Source organism: Labrus mixtus, chromosome 8, assembly GCF_963584025.1.
Source record: "Labrus mixtus chromosome 8, fLabMix1.1, whole genome shotgun sequence".
Classification (NCBI taxonomy): domain Eukaryota; kingdom Metazoa; phylum Chordata; class Actinopteri; order Labriformes; family Labridae; genus Labrus; species Labrus mixtus.
In genome coordinates, this window is record NC_083619.1 from 8,604,983 (window position 1) to 8,629,781 (window position 24,799).

A 24,799-nucleotide genomic window follows, 5' to 3' on the forward strand; every position below is an offset into this window, starting at 1 on the left:
GTCTCTTGTTGGGACTTGAGCGTGCTGTGTGTGTCTGAGCTGCGGTCTGCGTCTTCCTAACTTCCATCGCTTTTTGGGTCTTTTAATCGCAGTTTGACGGTTTTTCAGAATGGATGTTGCCACAGCAACAGCGGAGAATGCCGGAGAGATTGTGAAGGACGAGTTGGCTGAAAAATGTCAGAAGTTATTCCAGGCTTTCTTGGAGGAGTAAGTCTGGCAGGTTCAGGATGTATTGTGTTGTTGAGATCCACGATGCTAGTTTTTAGTATTGATATTCGTCGTCAGTAACTATAAGTAATCAGTTGTTGTTTTGATGGGCTGTAAGACATTCATAAATAACTCGTTGTTTCTCTACTGCCTGTGTCCGTGTGCAGGTTTCAGACCGGGGATGGGGAGGTGAAGTATGTCCGGGAGGCCGAGGAGCTGATCCGGCCTGAGAGGAACACTCTGCTGGTGAGCTTCACAGACCTGGAGGGCTTCAACCAGGAGCTGGCCACCACCATCCAAGAGGAGTACTACAGGTAAGATCAAGAACCCTTTGTTGTCCTTCTTTTGATCTCTGTAAACTGAAGTATGACTTCGTCTCACTGTTAACCCTGCTCTGTATTTTGGACACACATGGTGTATTATCTGTAGATGTTAGATAGAGATGCTTTCCTGTTCCAAGACCTCTTTATTTTATTTTCAATAGCTTAATCATGTAAATACTGTATTATTATCCTCCTCATGGAATATCAATCTAAGCACATTGCTTAATCTCAATACTGTAAAAACTCTTTACCTGATGTATATTAACCCATCTGTTACATAATTACATATTTTATTATGTTTATTTAAGCGTGTTTGCATTACTCACAACTGCACTGTTGTCTTAGTTAGTCGTGCACATTAGTCTTTGCTTATTTTGTGTTTAATGTTGATATTTAATATTGTAATATTGTTCTTTTGTACAAAGAGAGCACAGTTCACCTAAGTCAAATTCCCTGTGTGTGTAAGCATACCTGGCCAATAAAGCTGATTCTGATTTGAGTATTTGTAGAGTATGTCTCTGATATCAGAGGACAAAACCTGTTATAATCATGTTTTAACAGCTGTATACTCTCAATAAGAGATTGTTTGAGAATCCCTGATTTTACATTTTACATCAGTAAAGTCTTTATTTTACTATAATCTTCAATTAGATTTTTAATAAACCTTTCAGAGGGGGATTGGGGACATCATGGTTTACATGAACTATTTCTGAGCAAAGTAGAACTCTTTGCTAGCCCCCCACTGTTGTTGTTTTTTCTTTTACCACATGATATTTTACCTGAAACCTGTCTTTAATGAACAGAAGTTAAATTGGTAGCCATTATAAAAACAATAGCTTTTTAGGCTATGTTTTTTAAAGGGGAAATAAATCCTGGTTGTGTATCTGCTTATCGGCTCTCACTCTTGCTTTTCTGTTTTAACCTTTATTATTGAAACCGGGAAAAAAAGGAGTTCATTTGGGTTAAAATGTGCTTTTCTAATGTAGTCTTGGAGTAGTCGGTTTACCAGCAATAGATTTAAGAAAGTTAAAAATAATAGATCAAACTAAAACACAGACATCAGGCATACAATGAATAGACTAAATCCAACTCCAACAGGGTTGTTGTATTTATTATTGACACAGTCTTTTAATATGGCCCAAATGAGAAGTTGATACCTCATACCTTACGTGAAGCAGTATCAGAGGCTTTTCCTATCCTGACATCGGTACAAGAACAACTCCAGCTCCATAAACAAGCTGCAGACACATTTACATCCGACCGTGAAATGAACATGAATCTTTCTGTTTTCAGAGTTTACCCGTTCCTTTGTCGGGCAGTGCGGAACTTTGCTCGGGATCATGGGAACGTTCCTCTGAACAAAGAGTTTTACGTGGCCCTTGAGGAACTGCCAACCAGACACAAGTAAGCCACGTGCTGATGTTTGTGGGAGTCCTTCTCTTGTGTGGGAGTCCCCCCCCAGAATGTACACTAAATTCATGAACTGTAACTGTGATGTTTTCTTGTGTTTAATTTAGGATCAGAGAGCTGTCCTCTATGCGTATCGGTACCCTGGTGAGGATCACTGGTCAGGTGGTGAGGACACACCCGGTACACCCTGAACTGGTGAGAGGACCTGCAGTCAACACATGAATGATAAGCAGTGTTCAGCTAGAGTGAAAGGATACATTGGTATTAATCGTTAAATTGATCCAATGGGTCACTATGATCTTTACACAGTGTAATGTGTCTTTATCTTCATATATCTATTACAGCTAATTGGATTAAAGCGAGTATTGATAAGCAGGATCATTATGTGTACTTCTTCATGGTTGCAGGTGAGCGGTACGTTCCTGTGCATGGACTGTCAGGCGGTGATCAAAGACGTCCCCCAGCAGTTCAAATACTCTCCACCAACCATCTGCAGAAACCCCGTCTGCAACAATCGCTCCCGCTTCCACCTGGACACACACAAATCCAAGTTCATCGACTTCCAGAAGGTAACTAAGAGAGATTTGATGTATTTAATAGGAAACAGATGTATTTCCCTCGGGGTCAATAAAGTATCTATCTATTATAACTTAAAATGAGCAGTCTCTCATTAAGTCTGATTCTTTGCGTTCAGGTGCGTGTTCAGGAGACGCAGGCTGAGCTGCCTCGCGGATCAATCCCTCGCTCCTTGGAGATCGTCCTGAGAGCCGAGGCCGTGGAGACGGCTCAGGCTGGAGACCGCTGTGACTTCACTGGGACCCTCATCGTTGTACCGGACGTCTCTCAGCTCAGCACTCCTGGTATGTTTGGTCCAAACATTTTGACCTTAAAGAAAATAGTGTTCTCTGTTTTTGTGACACATTGTGACTGTCTCTATGTCCTTCCTCCTCTCAGGTGTGCGATCAGAGACCAGTAACCGAGTCGGAGGTGGGCGCCAGGGTTTTGAAGCTGAGGGTCTGAAGGGCCTGAAAGCTTTGGGAGTCAGAGAGCTGTCATACAGACTGGCCTTCCTGGCCTGCAATGTGGCTCCAACTAACCCACGCGTAAGAGACGAACACGAGCTAATTATAAATAAGTGAATAACGCTCCACACATGCCGGCTGTTTGGTTAACAGTGTGTTTTTCTCTTGTAGTTTGGAGGTAAGGAGCTGCGTGAGGAGGAGCAGACTGCAGAGAGCATTAAGAGTCAGATGACGGAGAAGGAGTGGGAGAAAGTGTTTGAGATGAGCCAGGACAAGAACCTGTACCACAACCTGTGCACCAGCCTCTTCCCCACCATCCACGGTCAGTGCTACAACCCTCACTAAACGCCATTTCATCTATGTAGTGCTATAGATTTTGCAGTTTAACTGTTGTCTGTTTCGGTTCAGGGAACGACGAGGTGAAGCGCGGCATCCTGCTGATGCTGTTCGGAGGTGTTCCCAAGACGACGATGGAGAGAACCTCTCTTAGAGGAGACATCAACGTGTGCATCGTCGGAGACCCCAGCACAGCCAAGAGCCAGTTCCTCAAGTATGTAACACAACACAGATGCATCTCCTGTAGCTGGAATCAATAACATACAGAGCTGAATTTATCCAACTGTGCAGAGATATGTCTGCTTATATGAAAGTGTCTGTGTGTGTGTGTACAGGCACGTGGAGGAGTTCAGCCCTAGAGCCGTGTACACGAGCGGTAAAGCCAGCACTGCTGCAGGTCTGACGGCTGCTGTGGTCAGAGACGAGGAGTCCCACGAGTTTGTCATCGAGGCCGGAGCCTTAATGCTGGCTGACAACGTGAGTGTAACGAGTCAGAAGCAGAACAGGGGAGTTTATGATTATATGCAGTGCAGGTTCTTAAAAGTCTTTTTTAAAGTCTTAAATTGTATATTCTCAAAGTCAGGCCCTTTAATTCTTGAATTAGGTTTTTTTTTTTTTTTTTTAAACTGCACATCCTTACTGCTCCAAACAGAACATTAGCTCCTCCCCTCTGGACCTGTTTGTTCGACCTCACTGCTCTGAGCCGTGCCTGTGGGTGTGTTTCATTCAATCGTGTTAAATGGGAATTTAAGCCAAGTTGCTAACTGGTTTAGGGACTAATTAACACATTTTTTTAAAAAGGAGTACACCTCTGGTGCCACACACAAAATGCAGGCAGTGATGCAGAGGCATTTGTTTGAGATGAGTCAATAAACATGTGGCAGTGAGATCATCTTAACAGTGGCAGAAAAGCCCATATGTGAAACGAGACCAATAAAGGAAAAGACCAGGATGTAAACTCTGCTGATGTTCGGTTTCTGGTTTAATCATTGTCTAGTCAAGGGTACACCAGAATATCACTGCTGATAAATCTGTTATAATTTTTGCTCATTTTCTTGGTTACTCACCCAGTTTTTTTTTTTAATGCATGGTTTATGTAAAGATTGCAATACTTTTCTAGGATTTTAAATTAATTTTCACATGTACTTGTATTGCTGTGATGTTGGCATTAAACTTCAGTTGCAGCTGTCTTAAAAAGGTCTTAAATGCAATCTGGAGAATCGTGGGGGTTCCCTGGCAGTGGTATTGATGATGGTGTTGTCTTCTCAGGGCGTGTGCTGCATTGATGAATTTGATAAGATGGATCTGAAGGACCAGGTGGCGATCCATGAAGCCATGGAGCAGCAGACCATCAGCATCACCAAAGCTGGAGTCAAGGTAACACAGCCAGATCGCAGTGAACTTAGAACAAGAGTCTTGAGAATTGAGAACGGTTGTCATAAATAAATATTTAGCAGGAATGAAAGGACATCATTAGTCAGTGTTTTTTTTAAATGACTATGTAAATGTACTCAGAAAGCTGCCTCCTGAAACATTTTTATTTTAGAACATTTTTAGAGAGGTGAGGGCATCGTTTTCTGCATTGCATGTTCTTTTCAAATGCGCATCACTCCACACAAAATCGTTACCGACCATGAAGTAAAAGACTGAGCGGCTCTACATCATGATGTGCATTCACTAAAACTAAAAATAGGAACAGCACTGTAAAAAGACTGTGCCTCTTTCTCCTCCAGGCCACTCTGAACGCTCGCACCTCCATCCTGGCTGCTGCCAACCCTGTGGGCGGGCGCTACGACCGTAGCAAGAGTCTGAAGCAGAACGTCCAGCTCTCTGCCCCCATCATGAGCCGCTTCGACCTCTTTTTCATCCTGGTGGACGACTGTAATGAGGTATGTGAGAGTTCCTGGTCCTCCACTCATAAGTTCAGCTGTCTACCACCTGTTCCCCTCAGTGGTTCTATCCTGTCCCTTATTCCTGGCATTCTCTCAATCGTCTAACATTTAATACTCCTGTGAAGTGCCATGACTGATAACTGTGTGTTGACCAGGTGACAGACTATGCCATCGCCAGACGCATCGTGGACCTGCACACTCGCATCGAGGAGTCTGTGGACAGGCTGTACTCTCTGGATGAGATCCGCAGATATCTGCTCTTTGCCAGACAGTTCAAACCAAAGGTGTGTGTCTGGCCATGCTAATTGTGCATGTACGTCATGTTTAGCAAGTTGTACATGTATATTAACCATTGGATGTTTCACTTGGTGTTTGTAGATCTCCAGTGAATCCGAGGAGTTCATCGTCGAGCAGTACAAGCGTCTGCGGCAGCGTGACGGCTCTGGAGGAACGTCCAAGTCGGCCTGGAGAATCACGGTGCGGCAGCTGGAGAGCATGATCCGCCTCTCAGAGGGCATGGCCCGCATGCACTGCTGTGACGAGGTGAGCACGGAAAACAAACTAAAAATAGTTTACCATATGACATTAAATCAACAATAAAAAAAAACATACAGACTGTTGAGCGGTTGCTTTTCCTCTTTACGTCCTCAGGTGCAACCAAAACATGTGAAGGAAGCTTTCCGTCTTCTGAACAAGTCCATCATCAGAGTGGAGACGCCCGACATCAACCTGGAGCAGGAGGAGGAGCTGGAGGAGGAGCAGCAGGAGGATGGTACTGACACACAAACGCATAAATAACACTAGACGTCCAGTTCGCATGCTGTGGTGTCGCTTATTAAACGTTAACTTGTCTTTGCAGGAAACGCTGTCACTAACGGAGTGACTGGTATAAACGGCCATGATAACGGTGTAAATGGCACTAACGGTCACACCAACGGTATGAACGGCCATGCTGAGCCTGGCAGCGAACCCAAACCTTCTCTTCGCCTGTCCTTCAGTGATTACAGACGCATCTCCAACCTGCTGGTACTGCATTTAAGAAAAGTGGAGGAGGGTAAGAGACAGCTTGCACTACTTAAGAGACTCCCTGTGCTTGTTTTCTTTTCCTTTATCATCCAGTCTAACTCTCGACTGATATTTGTTACAGCTGAGGAAGAGGAGGAGCTGAAGAAAAGTGCAGTGGTGAACTGGTATCTGAAGGAGATCGAGTCAGAGATCGACTCTGAGGAGGAGCTCGTCAATAAGAAGGGTCTGATAGAGAAGGTCCTCCACAGGCTGGTGCACTACGTGAGTACAAATGAAACCCCCTGCTTTTAGACCAGCAGACAGAAGAGGAGTCATTTTAATAAAAGGTTCAGACATGACTGATGCGTCACTCATAACTGTGTCTGTCACCTCCAGGATCACATCCTCATCGAGCTGTCCCAGGCTGGTCTGAAGGGCTCAGAGTCTGTGAGCACTGAAGAAGAGGCTGTTCTTGTCGTCAATCCAAACTACACCCTGGAAGATTAAACCACATCTCTTACACCCTGATTGATGATGTTCTAGGCATTTTTGAATGCTCATATGTAACACATACATAGTGGCAGAATATGAAATGTTACACGACTTGTTTTGTGAGTTTATCAGCTCTTTGTACAGACTATTCTCAGGCTCTTAAAGAAAAAAAACAATGTGTTTCTTAGTCAAACCAACTTTTGTAAATAGACTGCTCTCTTTTCCCTTCACTTGTTTGATGTTTGGCTTTAGTCTTTCTGGCTCTCAGTCGAGGGAACTGGCCTGAAAGGTGTAATTGCTATTTCTCCATGACTGTACATTAGAGGCAAACATTAAATCTTAACTGCTTTGCGGTTTCATGTTATATTGTATGTCTTTTTGTAAAATAATGAAAAGAAATGTTTCGATAAATAAAATGTTTACATTAAAACAAAATAGTGCCTGGCAGAGTTTGTTCACCATTTGGGGCTGATCTTATGAAAGCGCGATGTTTAAGTTGTGCAGCAGGTGGCAGCAGTAAGTATATAAACACTGCGCATGCCCGAGAGAAATTATTCAACAAACATGGCGGCGCCCTATGTGACAGCAGTCAGGACAGCACTGTCAGGTAAAATAGAGATAAAACACCAAACTTTCTGTGTAATGTTATCTACTAAGTATCAGTAATTATCGAAGACATTAAGATACGTACACGAGTTAAATGTTGTTGTCAGGACGGGAATTCTCCTTGTTTCATGATGAAGACTGCACCCTCACATTTACCTCGTAATGAATGTGCCAGAAGTCAACTCTTTGATAATAAATTCGCCATTACTCCCTTCAGGTGTGCGCCTACTTACGTGTAGGAGCCCAACCCCGGCACTGCGTCAGTGTGTGCGGTCACTTCATGTGTCTCCTGCTGCCTCCCTGTGCAGCTCCAGGACGGAGCCACACAGGAGCACCCAGCCTCACACCTCAACCAGCACCCAGCCTCACACCTCAACCAGCACCCAGCCTCACACCTCAACCAGCACCCAGCCTCACACCTCAACCAGCACCCAGCCCGGTGAGAAAAGAGCAGGTGAGGAGGAGGAGGAGGAGGAGGAGGATGAGGGTCCTGAATACATCCCCCAGAGGAAAGCAAAGAACCCCATGATGAAAATTGGCTATGCCTGGTAAGTCTGCTTTCTTTACCCCCTCCATATAAAACCTGTACATGTAGGGAACATACGGGATATTTCATGTTAATAGGTGTAGCATTAGAATCAACTCGATAGGTGTGCACATACAGCTGTAGTAAACCAGCAGCATTTAAACCACAGATATATTTCTTACTGGATTAGTATGAGCAAACAACACTGCATGGTTGTTTTCTGTTCAATGTAAACAGCAGACATCCAGCTGTGACACGGTGGTACAGGAAACATCATCTAACTTTTATGGCAGACTGAATGTGCCACTGTCATGAACTGTTCCTTTGTCTTTAAGTTGGTATATAATAGTGCTGAGCAATTTCGAGTTTCAATTACTATTTTCTCTATCCACGAGAACCCGAGGTCAAATGATTACTGTGCTGCATGCCGTGTTGCACTCGTTTTGTTACATATGGTTAATGTTTCAAAGGTTTTGTTTTATTTTGGCCAAAAGATCACATCACTACTTCCTCAAAAATGTAGTTACTTTGATTTGAACTATTTAATGTAATTATATTTTATTATTTTCTTTGTATTTATATTGTTTTTATTTTCATTTATTGCTTGTTTTTCAAAGTGTTCAGAATGTTAAATTGTTTTCAAATTGGGATTATGATAGCAGCCTTAATATATATGTGTGCTAGTCCACGAAGGACCTACCCGTCACAAAATACACGTGGGATATTTTCCTGAATTATCAGGCCATAAATCAAAGTATTTTGAGTAAGGTAGGTATACTCAGCTTTTTAGGACGCCAACCTTACCTAACCAGAATGTAGAAGTTTGTGCAGGACCTTTATTTTGTAAGGTGTAGTTAAATAAACCGTGTAAAACTAACTCTTAACCTCTCCCCTACAGGATGATTGGCCTCCCCACAGGTATCATTGGCTTCATTCTGGCTAAGAGAGAAGTGGACAAGAACCGCCTGAAGCAGCTCAAAATTCGACAGAGGATGAAGAACTCAAACGAGGGAGATTATGAAGGGAGCCGCTACCGCCATCATCCAGAAGAGGATGTTAAACTGGGCCGATAATGTACATTGCATGGCTGCTGGGATTTGCATCAAATCCTGAAGGTCACTAATGTGAAGGTGACTTCTGCACTGCAGCCATTCAGACGGATAACACAAGAGATGTGAAATTCAACTGAAGAGTTCTGATGTGTTCATAAGGTGTGAATATTTCTTCAAAGGTTCGATGCAGGAAATCAGGAGTACAAGTGGCTAATCCTTTAATCAGGAGAGCTGGGTCACACTCTTGAAAGAGAGTTCTGGTATTTTTGAACCATGGACTTTAATGATTGTTTTTTGTTAGTAAATGACAGGTATGTTCAAGCTGTTTGCATATTGTCCAGTTCATCAGCTCAGCTCAGACACAGCTGGAAAGGCAGCAAAGGGAAACCTGCGGGGAAACAGGTCGTCAAAAAACATGATGCTTCAGGACTTTTGAATTTGGCAGGTGAAAAGTCAACGTTATTCTAATGATGGATAGTATAGAAAAGCTTTAGATAAAAATAAAAACTTAAGTTTTTGTTTTTTTAAACAAAAAGCTGCCTCGATCGAAAGAGAGAGAGAGCACTGTCTAAATCACACATATAAAATTAAAATTTGAATAACTTCCGTTAGGAACTTAATTTGTGTAAAAGAGCATCAGTGTTCATCCAGCTAGACACAAAAACAACAAAAACACACACGTGGCTTCTTTAGTCTTTGAGGTGTTAAGGTCAAGACAGTTCAGCCTGCACCAATCTGTGGAAGAGTATCTCAGCCTGCAGCCGTCCCTCTGAGTTTGGTGGTGTCCATAATAACGGTGTCATCAGAGTATTTAATGTCAGATTCCTGGGCTGGTGCTCCTGCAGTCATTAGTGTACAGTTAGTAGAGAATAGGTGAGATGACAGAGCCCTGGGGGGGGGCTCCCGGGGAAACTGTCTTGGGTGAGCTGAGGTGACCGTTGACTCGGACCCTGTGCTGTCTACCTGTCAGAAATGAGAGGATCAGGTGCTGGTTGGTATCCAGTTCGAGCAGTTTCTGACCCATCAGGTGGGGTTGCACAGTGTTAAATCTACGTCTTGTAATGTATCGGTAATTCTTCTTTTTTTTTTTACACTGAGACTCAAATTGTTGTTTTGAGTCTCCCAACACGTTACTGAAAGGATCAGTGCAGAGGAAGATCATTATTGTTGAGGCAAGATCTATTTTTAAACCAGAAAGAAATAACCAGACCCATTATGAAAACCACCAATTTGACCTCACAGGACACATGAGCTGTTCATCTACCACTCCCATGACTGATTACTTTGCTTATGTTGCTCTGACTTTTGCCTTTGAAATGGTTATTTGAAAACAGGGATGTCATCATTAACTAGTTAATCACCATTAATAAAGGTCTGAAATTAATGCAAACATTTTTTAATTGCAATTTAATCCCATGCTCTTTTGACCTTTTAGTTGCACCGTAGATAAGCCTCCTCAGTGTCTCCCTGTAGTCACAGTGATGGAAAAGAAGGACACTGCTCCATCATTGAATGTCTCATTTCACTTTAAAAGAAATATCCACCTCATCATATAATTTCATTTTGTTAATGTTCCTTTGAGCTGCTTTCATTTATTCTCCCGTGGTGAAGTTAATGCTGTAACTTTAAACTACCAGAAGGTCCTTACTCTATTTCAAAATAAAAGCATTGTTGAATTCAAACAGCAAGTTAAGTACTCCCAGTTTAAGCAGGTAAAAACATTCAAAATAAAAGCCTCACATGTTATTCTTAAATGCATAATAATGGAATTTCAACAAGATAAAAACCGTGACTAATTGCAATCAACTATTGATATTTACAGTAGCAATGAGTTACCATTCAAAATTATAATCCTTAGTTTGAATCAGACAAAGTATTAGTGAAACAGACAAGTACACAAAAAAAGTTAACACTTGAGGAAGCCAGAGACGAGCAACTCCAATATTCTGAGGGTAAAATTTTATTTTTTTCAACAGAGTATGGTGGCTTTGAATAAAGCAATGTAACACTTAGTGTACACCATAACTGTGTACGAGGCTGTCAGTGACAAAAACAAGCACATTTTGTAAATGTACCATGACTTGGTGCATTTACGCGAAGGATAACTTTGCAGCTGTTACAGATGTGTTGTAGCTGCAGGCTGAAGAAAACTACAGGAGCAGCTTGAAAAGGGTTTTAACTGTTATTTACAAATGAAACATTTGGTCCAAATGTTTGGAAATCACTCTTTGAGATTGAGCATTTCATTGTATCTTGATAAATACATTATAACAAAGAAAATAAAGTTTATTTATGATTGTATAAACTTGTAAAAATCTAAAATCAGTGGTACAACAATAATGAGCCACATAAAAACTCACAAATACAAATCTTTATTTGATATAAAAGGCAAACAGATTGTCCTCATCATTCATGTGTATACTGCACATTTACAGTGTTTGCCTTCGTTTTTTTTGGAGTTGTGGTTATACTGTATGTAACTTCAATATGAACACACGTGGAGGAGCAGCGGTGGGAACAAGCTCCACATCAGCTGAAACTCCAACATTCAGGAATGTTCCAATAATTTAACACCACAGAGTTTATTGTGTTATCCTGTGTGGAACAACTCATCCTGCTGACGCTCTGTATCTGACCTGAATCTGACTGTAACACAAGAAAATGTGAAAACAGAGACAAACAGTATGTAACATATCCTACAAGAGTTCTAATGCACCTGTACTTCAAGTAAAAAAAAATCATCTCAGAAACATTGTCAAGGCACTGTAGTGATTAAGGATGTGTATAGTTACCATAGCAACACTTGTATTAAAGACTGAGTAAAGGTTTGATTATATGAACACAGAGCAGATCTGAGGGTGAGATGTATATCAGGGGTCAATAGTCATAGTATTGATACCCAGTGTGTTTGGGTACTTAGGCTACCATCCTAACTATTGTTGTTTTGGGCACATTAACACTTTTTAGTGCAACTGAGTCGTTGGTTCAAACAGTTTGCACAATAAACACTTGTACACATTTGTCCTGTAACATGCATATAAAAAGAGTTTATGTAATATTTTATATTATAATTTTTAACAATATTGTTTTGACTGGTTAAGAGTTAGATGCGGTTTTCAGTACCACTAAAATGTGTGTTCAGTGAATATGAAGCCACAGCCAATCGGCAGCAGCTTAGCTTAGCTTAGCACAAAGACTGGAGGCTGAGGGAAACTGCTAGCCTGGCTCTGTCTAAAAGTGACAAACTGCTGACCAACGAATCTAAAGCTTTCAAATCACCATGTTTGATCTCATTTGTTTAATCAGTACCAAATATTGAGGTATAAACATTAAAGGTCCGGTAACAGAGATTTTTAATAAAAGTGACTTCTAGAGTCCAACAAAAAAGTGGATTGTTATACACTTTATCATGTTTAAGATGTATGAAAGAAAAAATGATTAGAACAAGTATTTAAGAGATGTTTTAAGGCAGATGATTTACTTCAAGACAAAGACAAGCTAGCTGTTTCCTCCTCACTATCATGCTGAGCGAACAAACTGAACACATGACATGAGAGCGGTATCTGTCCTAATGTCCAACTCTTTACAGGAAAACAAAGAAAAAACTTTTCTTGAAGTAACTTCAAATTACAATTACAAAAATGCCCAAATAAAAAAAATAAAACATTTACGAGAAGCTTTTAATGATTCACTCCCTTCATGAATCATGACACATTTATCCTACCGCCAAGACAGAACACAAGCAGCTTGTACAAAGATAATTATTATCAGAGTGGATATCATCATCCCAGCTCTGATGATGTCGACCACATTATGTTTTGCTGCTCACCTTTACTGTACGTGCAGGTATGTTGGAGAGCGAACAACAGAGCGAACATAAATACCTTCTTATTCAACATTAATACAGAAGTTTATGTGAATGTTTAAATGTACATTAACATGCAGAGGAACACGTTTGATTAAATCCAGTGAGAGTGATTAAATGTCACTTTCTTTCTTGTGTCCATAAATATTTGTGGTATTTATGTTGCAGTATCAGTAATCTTTGATAACTGGCAAGCTGCCAATGCAGATACAAACAAGTATGGACTTTAGAAAAAGTGTGTTTTTTGTTCATAGGATTGACCATATTGACCTATACTATGACATAATCTCATTCAGCCCTTCCATTTTTCTCCTGGAGTGCATCATGACTTTTATAAATGTATTGTTATCCACAACAAAGCAAAGCTTTTTTTTTTTTTTTTTTTTTTTTTTTTTTTAAAGGTAATGATTCTGACCGCAGTTGGTTGTTGTGTCTTTGGTAGACTTATTTGGTCGAAGAACCGATAATTTGAAGCAGGAAGATGAAGATCTGGACGATGTCGACGTAGATGGAGAGGGCGGCGAAGACGTACTCCTCCGGACTGATAGAGTGCTTCCTGTTTCCTATCAGCAGCTGTGTGTGGTACGCTAGGAACTACAAGACACACAAGAAACACTCAGAACAACAGTGTAAAACGTGTTCAGTGATACATAACGTAACCCAATGAGAGCATTTCAATAAAACACTCACCATGGTGAAGGCTATGGCTCCTATTGCTGCATACAGCATGTGAAGCCACAGCATCTGCAACAATAAAGAACACCATCAGTAAAATCATTGAAACTAAAACACAAGATATCAACATACTATGTTGTATTGGCAGCAGATTAATCAGGTCGAACTCACATATTTGAAGGAAAGCACGATGGTTGTAATGATGCCCGTCACAAAAACTACGATCCCGAGCACACAGAAAAAGCCCTGGCACTTTGTGAAATCCACCTGGAAGAGAAAACAGCAACACATACGTTTGACTAAACAAATACACTGCAGCCATATGGAGATGATCAGCACACACACACACACACACACACACACACACACACACACACACACACACACACAAGAACACAGTGTACCTTTGTCTGGAAGCAGAAGACGGTGACAGCGATGCAGACGACGGCAGTGATGCCCAGAGCGAGAAACACTGCCTTTGTGTTGTAAAAACTAAAAACAAAGAGCAGCAAACAGTTAGGAAAAAAACTGCAGGAAAAAAAGATGCAATGTTTATGTAATGCCAAACAAGCTTTGTTTTGTTTACCTAGAAATGCTTCCAGTCATGTAGGACAAAGCCAAAGTCTGTCAAAAATAAAGAAATAAACCGTTATTTTTAATCAAAGAAACTCAGCATTCCTAAAACAGACTTGAACAGCTTTTCTTATAATCTATAAATAGTACTGGGGGGAAATTTATAATAACTAAAACATGATAAATGCAATATATTACGATGCATTCCAGTGCTTCAGACATTAATGTTGTGAAGTATGTCAAGCTTTTGTTGAGCTGTAACGTCATTCACAACCAAATGTCTAAAGAGTTGAGGCAGAAAGACAAACGTGAATAGAAAGTATAAGATGATTAGCAAAACATTGAAACCCTGTAATTAATTTAAAATAGAAGAAAGACATCATGACTAATGTGAAATGTTGTTCTTTTTTTAAAAAAAGGAAATGCCCATTTTATCTGCTACGTTTTAGAAACAGCTTTGTGGATAGGAAGATGAAAAGAAGAAAAGGCACATTAACATGCTGACCCTTAAAAGCTGAATAAAAACAGATCTCCTCTTCTGACAGGTACAAATAGCTCTTCAAGTACCGTGGTACATGGAGCCATTTTAGCCCACAGATCTGATAAAATACATATCAACAAACAAACTTTGCAAACAAAGCCCGAGACAACCTTGGTGACTCACTTCAAAGTAACGTAAGCTACAGAAGTCAAGAAATAGAGTTAATACAAGTTCAGGGAGTGGCCTGTGATGACGCCTTTCCTGGTTAACAAGTCAACTACAAACCATGTGACTTACAAAGATGAGCAGCAGAATGACGTTCCATGGAAACTTCCTCCTGCAAACAGAGCGGTAATTACAAGATTAAAGCTGCTGCGAGGAGTTCTTCACTTTTCATGCAACAGACTGAAATTGGCATAGATTTCTCTTCATGAGCTACAGAAGCAAACACACCCGTTGGCGTCAACATTACTGATTTCTATTTTTTTTTTAAATGTTGTGACGTTGTTGTTAAAAACACTACTTACACATGTACAGAGTGTACATTAGCAGAGTTTCCTTTGTTTACAGGAGGCACCCAGATACTATGACTGACTTCTTTATACTTACAAACTGAACAGTCACACTCACCTGGGGCCCTTACAGCAGACCAGCACCATGTGGGTAATGAAGTACACAGCACTAAAACAGATATATAAAGGTGAAAGGGTTAATAGTCACACACGTTCTCTTTAATCCATATAAAACTGCATATCTGACTTACTATGACGCCCAGTAGATGGCTTGGTTTCTCTGTACGAAATATCGGACAGGCTCGCTGTGAGAGACAGAGGCACAGTTACAGCGTGATACACAAACACACATACATACACACATATACACTGACACAAATACAAATACATCCATACAAACACACATATACACTGACACAAATACAAATACATCCATACAAACATACATACACACATATACACTGACACAAATACATACATACACACATATACACTGACACAAATACAAATACATCCATACAAACATACATACACACATATACACTGACACAAATACAAATACATCCATACAAACATACATACACACATATACACTGACACAAATACATACATACACACATATACACTGACACAAATACAAATACATACATACAAACATACATACACACATATACACTGACACAAATACATACATACAAACATACATACACACTGACACAAATACATACATACAAACATAAATACACACATATACACTGACACAAATACATACATACAAACATACATACACACATATACACTGACACAAATACATACATACAAACATAAATACACACATATACACTGACACAAATACATACAAACATACATACACATACACTGACACAAATACATACAAACATAAATACACATATACACTGACACAAATACATACATACAAACATAAATACACACATATACACTGACACAAATACATACATACAAACATACATACACACATATACACTGACACAAATACATACATACAAACATAAATACACACATATACACTGACACAAATACATCCATACAAACATACATACACACATACACTGACACAAATACATACATACAAACATAAATACACACATATACACTGACACAAATACATACATACAAACATACATACACACATATACACTGACACAAATACATACATACATACAAACATAAATACACACATATACATACATACAAACATACATACACACATATACACTGACACAAATACATACATACATACACACATATACACTGACACAAATACATACAAACATACATACACACATATACACTGACACAAATACATACATACAAACATACATACACACATATACACTGACACAAATACATACATACAAACATAAATACACACATATACACTGACACAAATACATACATACAAACATACATACACACATATACACTGACACAAATACATACATACAAACATACATACACACATATACACTGACACAAATACATACATACATACACTGACACAAATACATACATACATACACACATATACAGACACAAATACATACATACATACACACATACACTGACACACATACAAACACACATATACACAGACACACATACAAACATACACACATATACACTGACACAAATACATACATACAAACATATATACACACATATACACTGACACAAATACAAACATACATATACACTGACACACATACAAACACACATACACACATATACACTGACACAAATACAAACATACATACACACATATACAGACACAAATACATACATACACACAGACAAACATACATGCACACATACACACATACACATTCAGACACACAGACATACATACATAGACACATCCACACACACACACACACACACACACACACACACACACACACACACACGTTGTTTACTCACACAAATGTGAATACTGCCACGATGGATGTGGTGAGGAGGAGCTGAGCCGCCAAAATCATGTACACCTGAAAACACACGTGAAGACAATAAAAACGATATATATCGTGAAGACTAATATATATGTAAATAAATACAGATGACAGCCAGAGGTGCTTAGCTCTGTGACTCGATACACGGTGGTTTGTGTGACAGTGTGTGTTTTACCTTCCTGATGAAGGCGTGTCGAATGCTCATACTGTCCCAACCGCCATCGCTCGCCGCAAAATCATCACCTGTGACATCAGCAGAACAGTAGTATGAGAAAACTGACCACAGCGCGATAAAGCGAACATGTTCTTTATCCTCACTCAGAGCTGACGCAACATGCCGTTTAAGTTGATTTAATCTGTAACCACATGTGAACTGTTCAAGTCAGAAAGATGAAGCTTTATGGTGAATGTCCACTGATGTTGTATGGATGCCCTGTTAGTGGGCTGAGCAGCAGGATGTCTCTCATGAACACCTGTGACTGACGCTCTGTTTCAGCTGCGGAGCACCCGTCTGTCTGTCTCTAGTGACCTGCAGTTTCACTCTATCTAGCTTTTTGCTTGTAGCTGTAATAACAACAGCAGTATGGACTTCAAAATGAAAAAGTTGAGTTGTGATTAGATGAACTATATCAAGGGGCAGATTTGTAAAACAAAAAAGAAAAAAAGTATAAGTACATGAACTGCCATGACCGTCTCCCGAGGACGCTGAGAGTTAACACTGAATTCCTCATTCAAGTTATATATCTTAATCAATATGCAAATGACACAAATGAGCTTGACTCATATTAAGTGACCAGCAGGATTCACATTAACTTAGTATGTTAGTCTCTCCTTGTTGTCTGAACCTATCTATAAAGTGTGGGTAGTTGTGTTGTAATACCTTCAGACAGAACCAGGCTGACTTTCCCCATGTTTCCTCAGAGAGACTAGGCGTCTCCTGATTACGCCTCTGTATTTGCTGTACTGATATGAGTGGTATTGATCTTCTCATCTGAATCTTCCTGAATGTGGTTTAACTAATTTAAGCCTCAAACAGAGTGATTTTTTTATGAATATAAAGATGCATTCAAACTTTTTTCTTGACTAAATTCAAATTTGGTGGAGGACTTTTTAAGAACAGTTTTTAAGCCCAGGTGTAGGTTATGTTTTTCTGAAAATAGTCAAGCCAGTGTAACTTCTGTAATGTCAGGGCAAAGTACCAAAACATGTAATTCTTCAGAGAATAATCTAAGGTGGAAGGACATGGCACTTGTACTTTTTTAAAGAAGCCTTTTCCCATTAATAAACACACATCATACAGTCTTACCAGAGCTCAGGATGTCTGATGGGATGGTGGGTGGCATGACAGGGGGCATAGGCGGGGGGTTGGGGTAGCGCCCCCCTGGGTGCCCAGCAGGGTGAGGCTGTCCTTGATATGGGCCAGGAGCGTAGCCTCCAGGCTGGCCTGGGTACAGGGGGGTGTTTGGACCAGTGGGGTAGGGAGCCGGGGGCTGACCTGGCTGCGGACCACCATAGGATGGGAAGCCATACGCAGGGGGTGCTGGGTAATTCCCACCCTGAGGCGGGTACAGCGGGCCCCTGGAGTCGTCATACCCTGGAGGGTAGTCTGACCTGGACATGTCACCTGTGAGGAAGGTAGAAAGAGACGTTAACGTGCGATTCATGTTGGAAAGCTGAGAACAAAAAAAAAAAAAAAACGTGAGATGCCTGAGTGAAATATGTTGTGGCATCAGTTTTTTAGAAAGTTTTTTTTAATCAATTATCATGTGAGGATGAAAAAAGGAAGAACACAAGCATACAAGAACAAAACAGATAATAAATTAGAATTCCACTGTAACGTCTGTCACATGAAACTGTCCCAACAAATCCAGCAAGAATCTAACTGAGATGAAGAAGACATTATAAATCAAAACAACAAAAATGAATTATTAGAAGTCAAGTATTGCATTGTAGTAATTATTATACTTTAAGAATTTTAGCTGACACGGGGGAATTGTCTCAGTTTTAGCACGCTTATATAAAATTAAATAGAAAGTAAGTCTGTAAGGAAACATATTGTGAACTTGAAGCCTGATTTATACTTCCACATTTCCATTAATATACACTCATCACAGATTATCACACACACACACACACACACGCACACACACGCACACACACGCACACACACACGCACGCTTGGCTAGCTCGTAATATTTGAAAGTAGCCCACAAATTAAGATAGCTTCCTAAGTGAACAAGGAAAAGCTCCAACATAGTAAAGTTAAGTTTAAATAATTTCATACTGGCTTGCAGCTATCTTGATAACAATTAATCACAGAAAAACACCAACCTGTGGGAAACTCTGCAACACTAATCTAGTTTATTATATTTGTCTGATGTGGTTTGATGTAGATCTGTAGATTCGTGAAATATTTTTTAACTGAAGCTAAGCTGTCTGCTTTGGTTTCATATGAAGCTAGAGACTGAACTGCTAAAGAAAAACTCTTACCTGTTGTAATGTGCGCATATGGGTAGTGGTTTAAGCTTTTATGTATTAGCATTCATCTAAACACAAGTTTAAAGGTCATATTTTACAATTTACATCATTTTTACATGTTGAGTTTGAGGGAAACCCTCAAAAAGGAAACGCATGTCTCAGTTAGTCCTCCCTGCTAAAATAAAAAGTACACACACACACACACACACACACACACACACACACACACACACACACACACACACACACACACACACACACACACACACACACACACACACACACACACACACACACACACACACACACACACACACACACACACACACACACACACACACACACACACACACACACACACACACACACACACACACACACTCTCTTGTTGATCATAATGTTCTGTTTTTACCTGTTAAGCACTTTGAATTGCTCCATGTATAAATTATTCTTTATAAATGAACATGCTTTTAATTTATCTTTATTTATTGCACTTCATGTTGTAATCCTAAAATTATCAGACAATGTTATCACTGATTGCAGAGTTTGTTCACATTACCCAATGTTTCCTTTATCACACGTGCTCTTTAAATATATCTAAATACATCTCATGAAACACATTGACAACAGCCTAAAAAACTTTGGATTGGGGCAAAGATGGCGTAGTAGTTGGTGCGCGCAACCCATGTACAGAGGCCCTGGTTCTCTAAGCGTGCGGCCCGAGTTCAAATCCTCCTTTCCCGCATGTCATTCCCCACTCTCTCGGTTTTTGACTCTATCCACTGTCCTCTCTCTAAATAAAGGCATTTTTTTAAAAAGCCCAAAAATAAATCTTAAAAAAAAGCTGTGTGTTGGTTGTGGTGTGATCTAATCATTACTTCTATAGGCTGGGAAACATGAATAAGATGCCCTTTCCTGTTGAAGGTGATGATGTTATTTTAGGAAACATTCCACATCACATTGTCCAAAAGAGTGCTGTTAATCACTTACTACCCCACAGCTCTTCATGATTCAATATTAAAGGATGCAGTGACTGCCTCTGTTTGTTGAGTTGGGAAAAATCTCGGACAGTTTAGATTTTTTTTTTTTTTATCAAGCCTGACTTTTCAAAACAAGTATGCAATAATCCAGGCTTCAGTAACCTACAGCAGGTGCTCGCTGGATTCAGACCTGAGCGTTGAGCTGCTGTGAATTATGTGCTCACAGATTTATCCAACACCAACATACGCCCGAGTTATAATCTAATACATTTGGGGTGAACATATGCTTCTGCTTAGTAAAGTGGTTCCCAAAAACCCACCATAGGCCCAGAAATCACCACAAACACTTCTGAGGGAAATGTCTAATAACACATCACACATTGACTAACGCACACACATTCACACAATGCAGTCACATACAATATAGTCTAACTTTTCCCTGTTCCTGCCGTGATAATAAAAAAAGGGCTGTGGTAGTTTTACAAGATACTCTTAAGTGCTTTAGCAACAAAACAATCCCACTTTTTACAATGTCGATTTGAAACACATTTTCCTCCCACAATGGATTTAACATTTCTCCGATGATCTTTTCTATTTGCTACTTCACAGAAACTCAGGCAGCATATTATTTACAGAGACCGGCCTGTGTTTCTGAGATGCCAAGTGTTCCCTGAGCTCTGTTTTCACTGTGACGTTTAGGGGACTAAACACAGTAAAAGAATTCAACAGCTGGCTCCACCTCATGCTGCAGTTTCATCACATCCAGAGCACCAAGCAACAGGACCCAAAACACTGCATGGAAAAAGTGCTTCAGAGTTTGAGCAGTCAAACAGCCTCAGAACAAGACGCAGAGCTGATCACAGCTCGGGTCAGTGCGAGCACTCAGCAGACCAGACGACTTAAGGCGTGTTTGAAAAGGAGGGTGTAACGCTTCTTGAAAGCTGACATTTAGAGGATAGAGGTCATAGACGTTGGAAAATGTGTTGTAGTGATAAAATATATTGTGGCTTTTGTTGATTTCCTACTAATCTCAATCCAACCACAGAGTGATTACATTATGAGTCACTGCTGTCAAGTTTTCCTCCTTCACGACACTGTCGACATTAGTTTTGTCCACGTAGCTTCTTAAACATGTCGTCACACCTCACTTAGACAGAGACCCTGTCATGGGTTTACTGAATAACAGAAACACCTCACAAGATAAAAACAGAAAGAACCAGTTTGTGGAGGTCCCTTTCAAATTGTGTTTGAGTCTGTTTTGAGTTTTGATTTGACTTGGAAATAGTCAGCTGTTGATGTTTATATAACCTACATCTTTCACCCTCTTTATATTAGAGAGAATGTATTGTTGCAGTCATTCTGTATTTGGCTTTCATCATGACACTTCCCCTTTCAGAAACATGTAATGCTGCAAAACATGTCAGAACATCCTGCTCTGTATGATTTATGATTCATGTTTTTCATTAGTGTGGGGCTATTTAAGGGAGATAAGAGGTTCTTACATGTTTTGTTGTTCTCTATGGGTTATATTGTAATCCTGCCTTCAATTGTAAAAGAGTTAATATGTTCAGACCTAAAGGGAGGTGTGGCATCATCAAATATAAGAGAGTACATTTGTAACTTTCATGATATCTGTTTTAGCTCTTCAGTGACCTTCAGGCTAAAAATAAATGGTAAGGACAGCACTCCAAATTTAGTAAATTTTTTGGGGATTCAGCACCCAGTTGTTTTTGTTTTTGTTGAGTGTGTTTTTTGTCTATAAAAATAAATGGTACCAGATTCTGTGGGATCTCTTCCAGCAGATAAAACACAATGAAAACATTTTGAAGACATATTAAAATACAAAGAGCATGAGGGTTAAAACAGATATTATGATTTCTAATTGAAAACTGTTCGGACCAAATGTGATAAATTGTGATAAAAAAAACTGGTATATGATTTAATGAAGAAAATAATTGTGGGTGAAGATACCTATGTTACATCAAATAACCTTTACATCACTTATCATCTAAATCATTTTTTATGGTTTTGCATATTATAAGTTCTCCTTGAGATTAAGAATTGAATTAAGGTAGAAATACAAACATTGTTTTAAATAGCACAGTTACATTCCTGAGACATGTTGAGTATTCAGCTCTTTTTAAAGCTCCTGTGAGGAACTTTTGGTTTGTGTTGATTTTAGCGCCCCCTTTGGACGCAGCTGAAAAAGTCTCTCTTTGCTTATTTGTCCTGAACGTGTATTACTCCAAAAATGTTCCCACATACTCTGTGTGCCAGCAGCGCCACTTCGCTCTGCTACGTTTTAAATACGCCGCAAGTCTTTTTTCGACGGAGCAAGTTGCAAGCACGCGTCAAGTTAGACAGAATAAAGTGAGCCAGACAGGAAGTCAGAGGACGACACACAGACACACACACACACACACACACACACACACACACACACACAGAGTGTGCGGCCAATTTCAAAACAAAACACGATAAGGACTCATGATCGGATTTTTTCCATCACTTTATCAACATTAAGTCAAAACAGGCACCAAAAGAACAACACATCAAACCCGTAAAGACAAAGCAGCATGTTGTTTGCACGTTTTTCTCGTTATTCCCGCGTGGTCTTGTAGTCCTCCTGGGATGCTTGTTCAGCATATCAGGGGTGCGCTCAGAAAACCGTGGTGCTGACGGCATGTGGGAGTAGGAAGTGGTTTTTGATCACATTTTTTCCTAAAGGCTGTTTATGAAGCGTCCTGTTAATCACTTTATCAGTCTCCTTCTTCCCCCTGCTAGCAGTTTCAGTACTTTATACTCTGATGTTCTGACTTTGGAAATAAGCGTCTGCTAAATGAATTGCAGAATTGTAATTGCAACAATACAGAAACCATGAATGTTATAGCTGATGGTCTTGTTGTCTGTTTTAAAGAGATAACAGTATTTATTTCACTCAGTTTAATATCCACCTATAAACGCCTCACAGGAGCTTTAAACAGCTAATTATGGGTTTTGAATAACCCAAAGAGGACTCATTTTTTATATGAAATTAACTAATTCAGTTATTTGTATCATCTCACCTGGAGGGCATTTCAGCGATGTTTATATTATATGTGGAAAACTAACTGAATGAACTAACTGAGAGGAATGCTATTGAACCACAAAGACACGACAACACATAATAACTAAGGGAAACACGCTTTATTTATTTACTTATTGTTAATAAAAGTCAGATTAAGTAGGCCTATTGCCCGTGGTTCTTGTGTGTTTCAGGTGAAAGGCCCTGTGGCTAGCTTGGTTTCATAGCTTACTGGGACACTTTAAAACCAGTTTAACATCAGTGTTCATGGTTACTCCTGTACTTCTCATGCTGTGACAATATGTCTGCACTACATTTCATCTATTGACAAGTTGAAGTTTGTGTTCTGCTTGCAGCATGAAGTAGGATAGAGTGTGATAGTGAATATAAAAGTAGCCTCAGGGAGATATTTATCAGCCACACTTTTAAGCAGGTAGTTGAGCTGAGCAGGATGTGCAACCCAAAATAAATGATCATATTTCAGATACCAAAGTTTAAAGATGTTTGTCTAAATATACATTGAACTCAAACTATATTCTCTGGGGTTTACTGGACTGTTAAACAAAGATGACTGAGCTGTTTTTTGACAAACAAGCTAACATATCCAGAGCACACAGGCTGACCACACTCCACCCTATTCACCAAAACCTCCTCTCACAAAAAGCCTTTTCAGGTGTGTGACGGACGGCAAAAACTAAACACACCCACACTGCTATGAATAGAAACCACAAAATACACGCTCATCACACCACCAGCAGCAACAGATGAAACCCTGTCACAAACTGATATATTTAACAATCGTTCCGCAGCTTCAAAACAACATTAACTCAACAAATTAACTCAACTTACCGATTTAGAGACAGCGACGACGGAGGCAACCTGCTCGTCTTTATTCCGTGCGTCAAAATGAGGCTGACAGGGTTTTTTTTTTCCGCTCTCAGTCACGCCCTCTCCGTGTACAGAAAACCCTCTGAAGTGCAGCAGAGTCCGGGTACAAGGTTGAACTTGTTCAGCAGCCTGTCAGTCAGTCCTCATGTGTGTGCTGCTGGTTGTTCAGCTGTGGATGTGAAGCAGCGGAGAGAGAGTTTCCTGGAACAGTGAAGAGCAGCAGGGTGGAGTCCACAGGAATCTGACACACACACAAACACACCCAAACACACACAGATACACACTCGGAGACACACAAACAAACGCCCAGTGTGTGCGTCTGTGTTGGGCTCAAGGCCTGCCGGGTTTAGCTGACTCATTTTCAACAGGCTCGTCTCATGTTACAACAACATACTAGGTGCGTTTACTCTCTACACTTACTGTG

At 40.1% G+C, this 24,799-nt stretch overlaps 3 protein-coding genes across 5 annotated transcripts; 2 read left to right on the forward strand and 1 right to left on the reverse strand.

The window, feature by feature from the left end:
• Window positions 1–6,863, forward strand: mcm6 (minichromosome maintenance complex component 6). Its single transcript, XM_061044097.1, has 18 exons — window positions 1–207; window positions 375–521; window positions 1,824–1,934; window positions 2,048–2,135; window positions 2,348–2,509; window positions 2,635–2,800; window positions 2,895–3,043; window positions 3,134–3,284; window positions 3,371–3,512; window positions 3,634–3,775; window positions 4,568–4,675; window positions 5,032–5,187; window positions 5,346–5,474; window positions 5,569–5,733; window positions 5,842–5,962; window positions 6,050–6,244; window positions 6,338–6,477; window positions 6,592–6,863. The coding sequence occupies exons 1-18, from the start codon at window positions 110–112 to the stop codon at window positions 6,700–6,702; spliced, it is 2,481 nt and encodes an 826-aa protein (XP_060900080.1). The 5' UTR covers window positions 1–109; the 3' UTR covers window positions 6,703–6,863.
• A 329-nt stretch (window positions 6,864–7,192) lies between these two features.
• On the forward strand, window positions 7,193–9,383 carry si:ch73-71c20.5 (DUF4748 domain-containing protein). Of its 2 annotated transcripts, XM_061044101.1 has the most exons (4): window positions 7,193–7,294; window positions 7,511–7,688; window positions 7,725–7,841; window positions 8,718–9,383. In XM_061044101.1, the coding sequence occupies exons 1-4, from the start codon at window positions 7,225–7,227 to the stop codon at window positions 8,890–8,892; spliced, it is 540 nt and encodes a 179-aa protein (XP_060900084.1). In that variant the 5' UTR covers window positions 7,193–7,224; the 3' UTR covers window positions 8,893–9,383. The 2 variants fall into 2 exon arrangements, with proteins under 2 accessions (XP_060900084.1, XP_060900083.1); XM_061044100.1 differs by having other exon boundaries at window positions 7,511–7,841.
• Window positions 9,384–10,818: 1,435 nt separating this feature from the next.
• Window positions 10,819–24,473, reverse strand: LOC132978787 (protein lifeguard 3-like). 2 transcript variants are annotated; one of them, XM_061044099.1, is made up of 12 exons: window positions 24,337–24,473; window positions 18,272–18,589; window positions 17,141–17,208; window positions 16,937–17,001; window positions 15,229–15,282; window positions 15,096–15,146; window positions 14,763–14,802; window positions 13,998–14,035; window positions 13,816–13,903; window positions 13,583–13,678; window positions 13,427–13,480; window positions 10,819–13,330 (listed from the first exon to the last, which is right to left on the reverse strand). In XM_061044099.1, exons 2-12 carry the CDS (start codon window positions 18,582–18,584, stop codon window positions 13,181–13,183), a joined length of 1,017 nt encoding a protein of 338 aa, XP_060900082.1. In that variant the 5' UTR covers window positions 18,585–18,589; window positions 24,337–24,473; the 3' UTR covers window positions 10,819–13,180. The 2 variants fall into 2 exon arrangements, with proteins under 2 accessions (XP_060900082.1, XP_060900081.1); XM_061044098.1 differs by having other exon boundaries at window positions 18,272–18,600; window positions 24,347–24,412.
• Window positions 24,474–24,799: the final 326 nt, after the last annotated feature.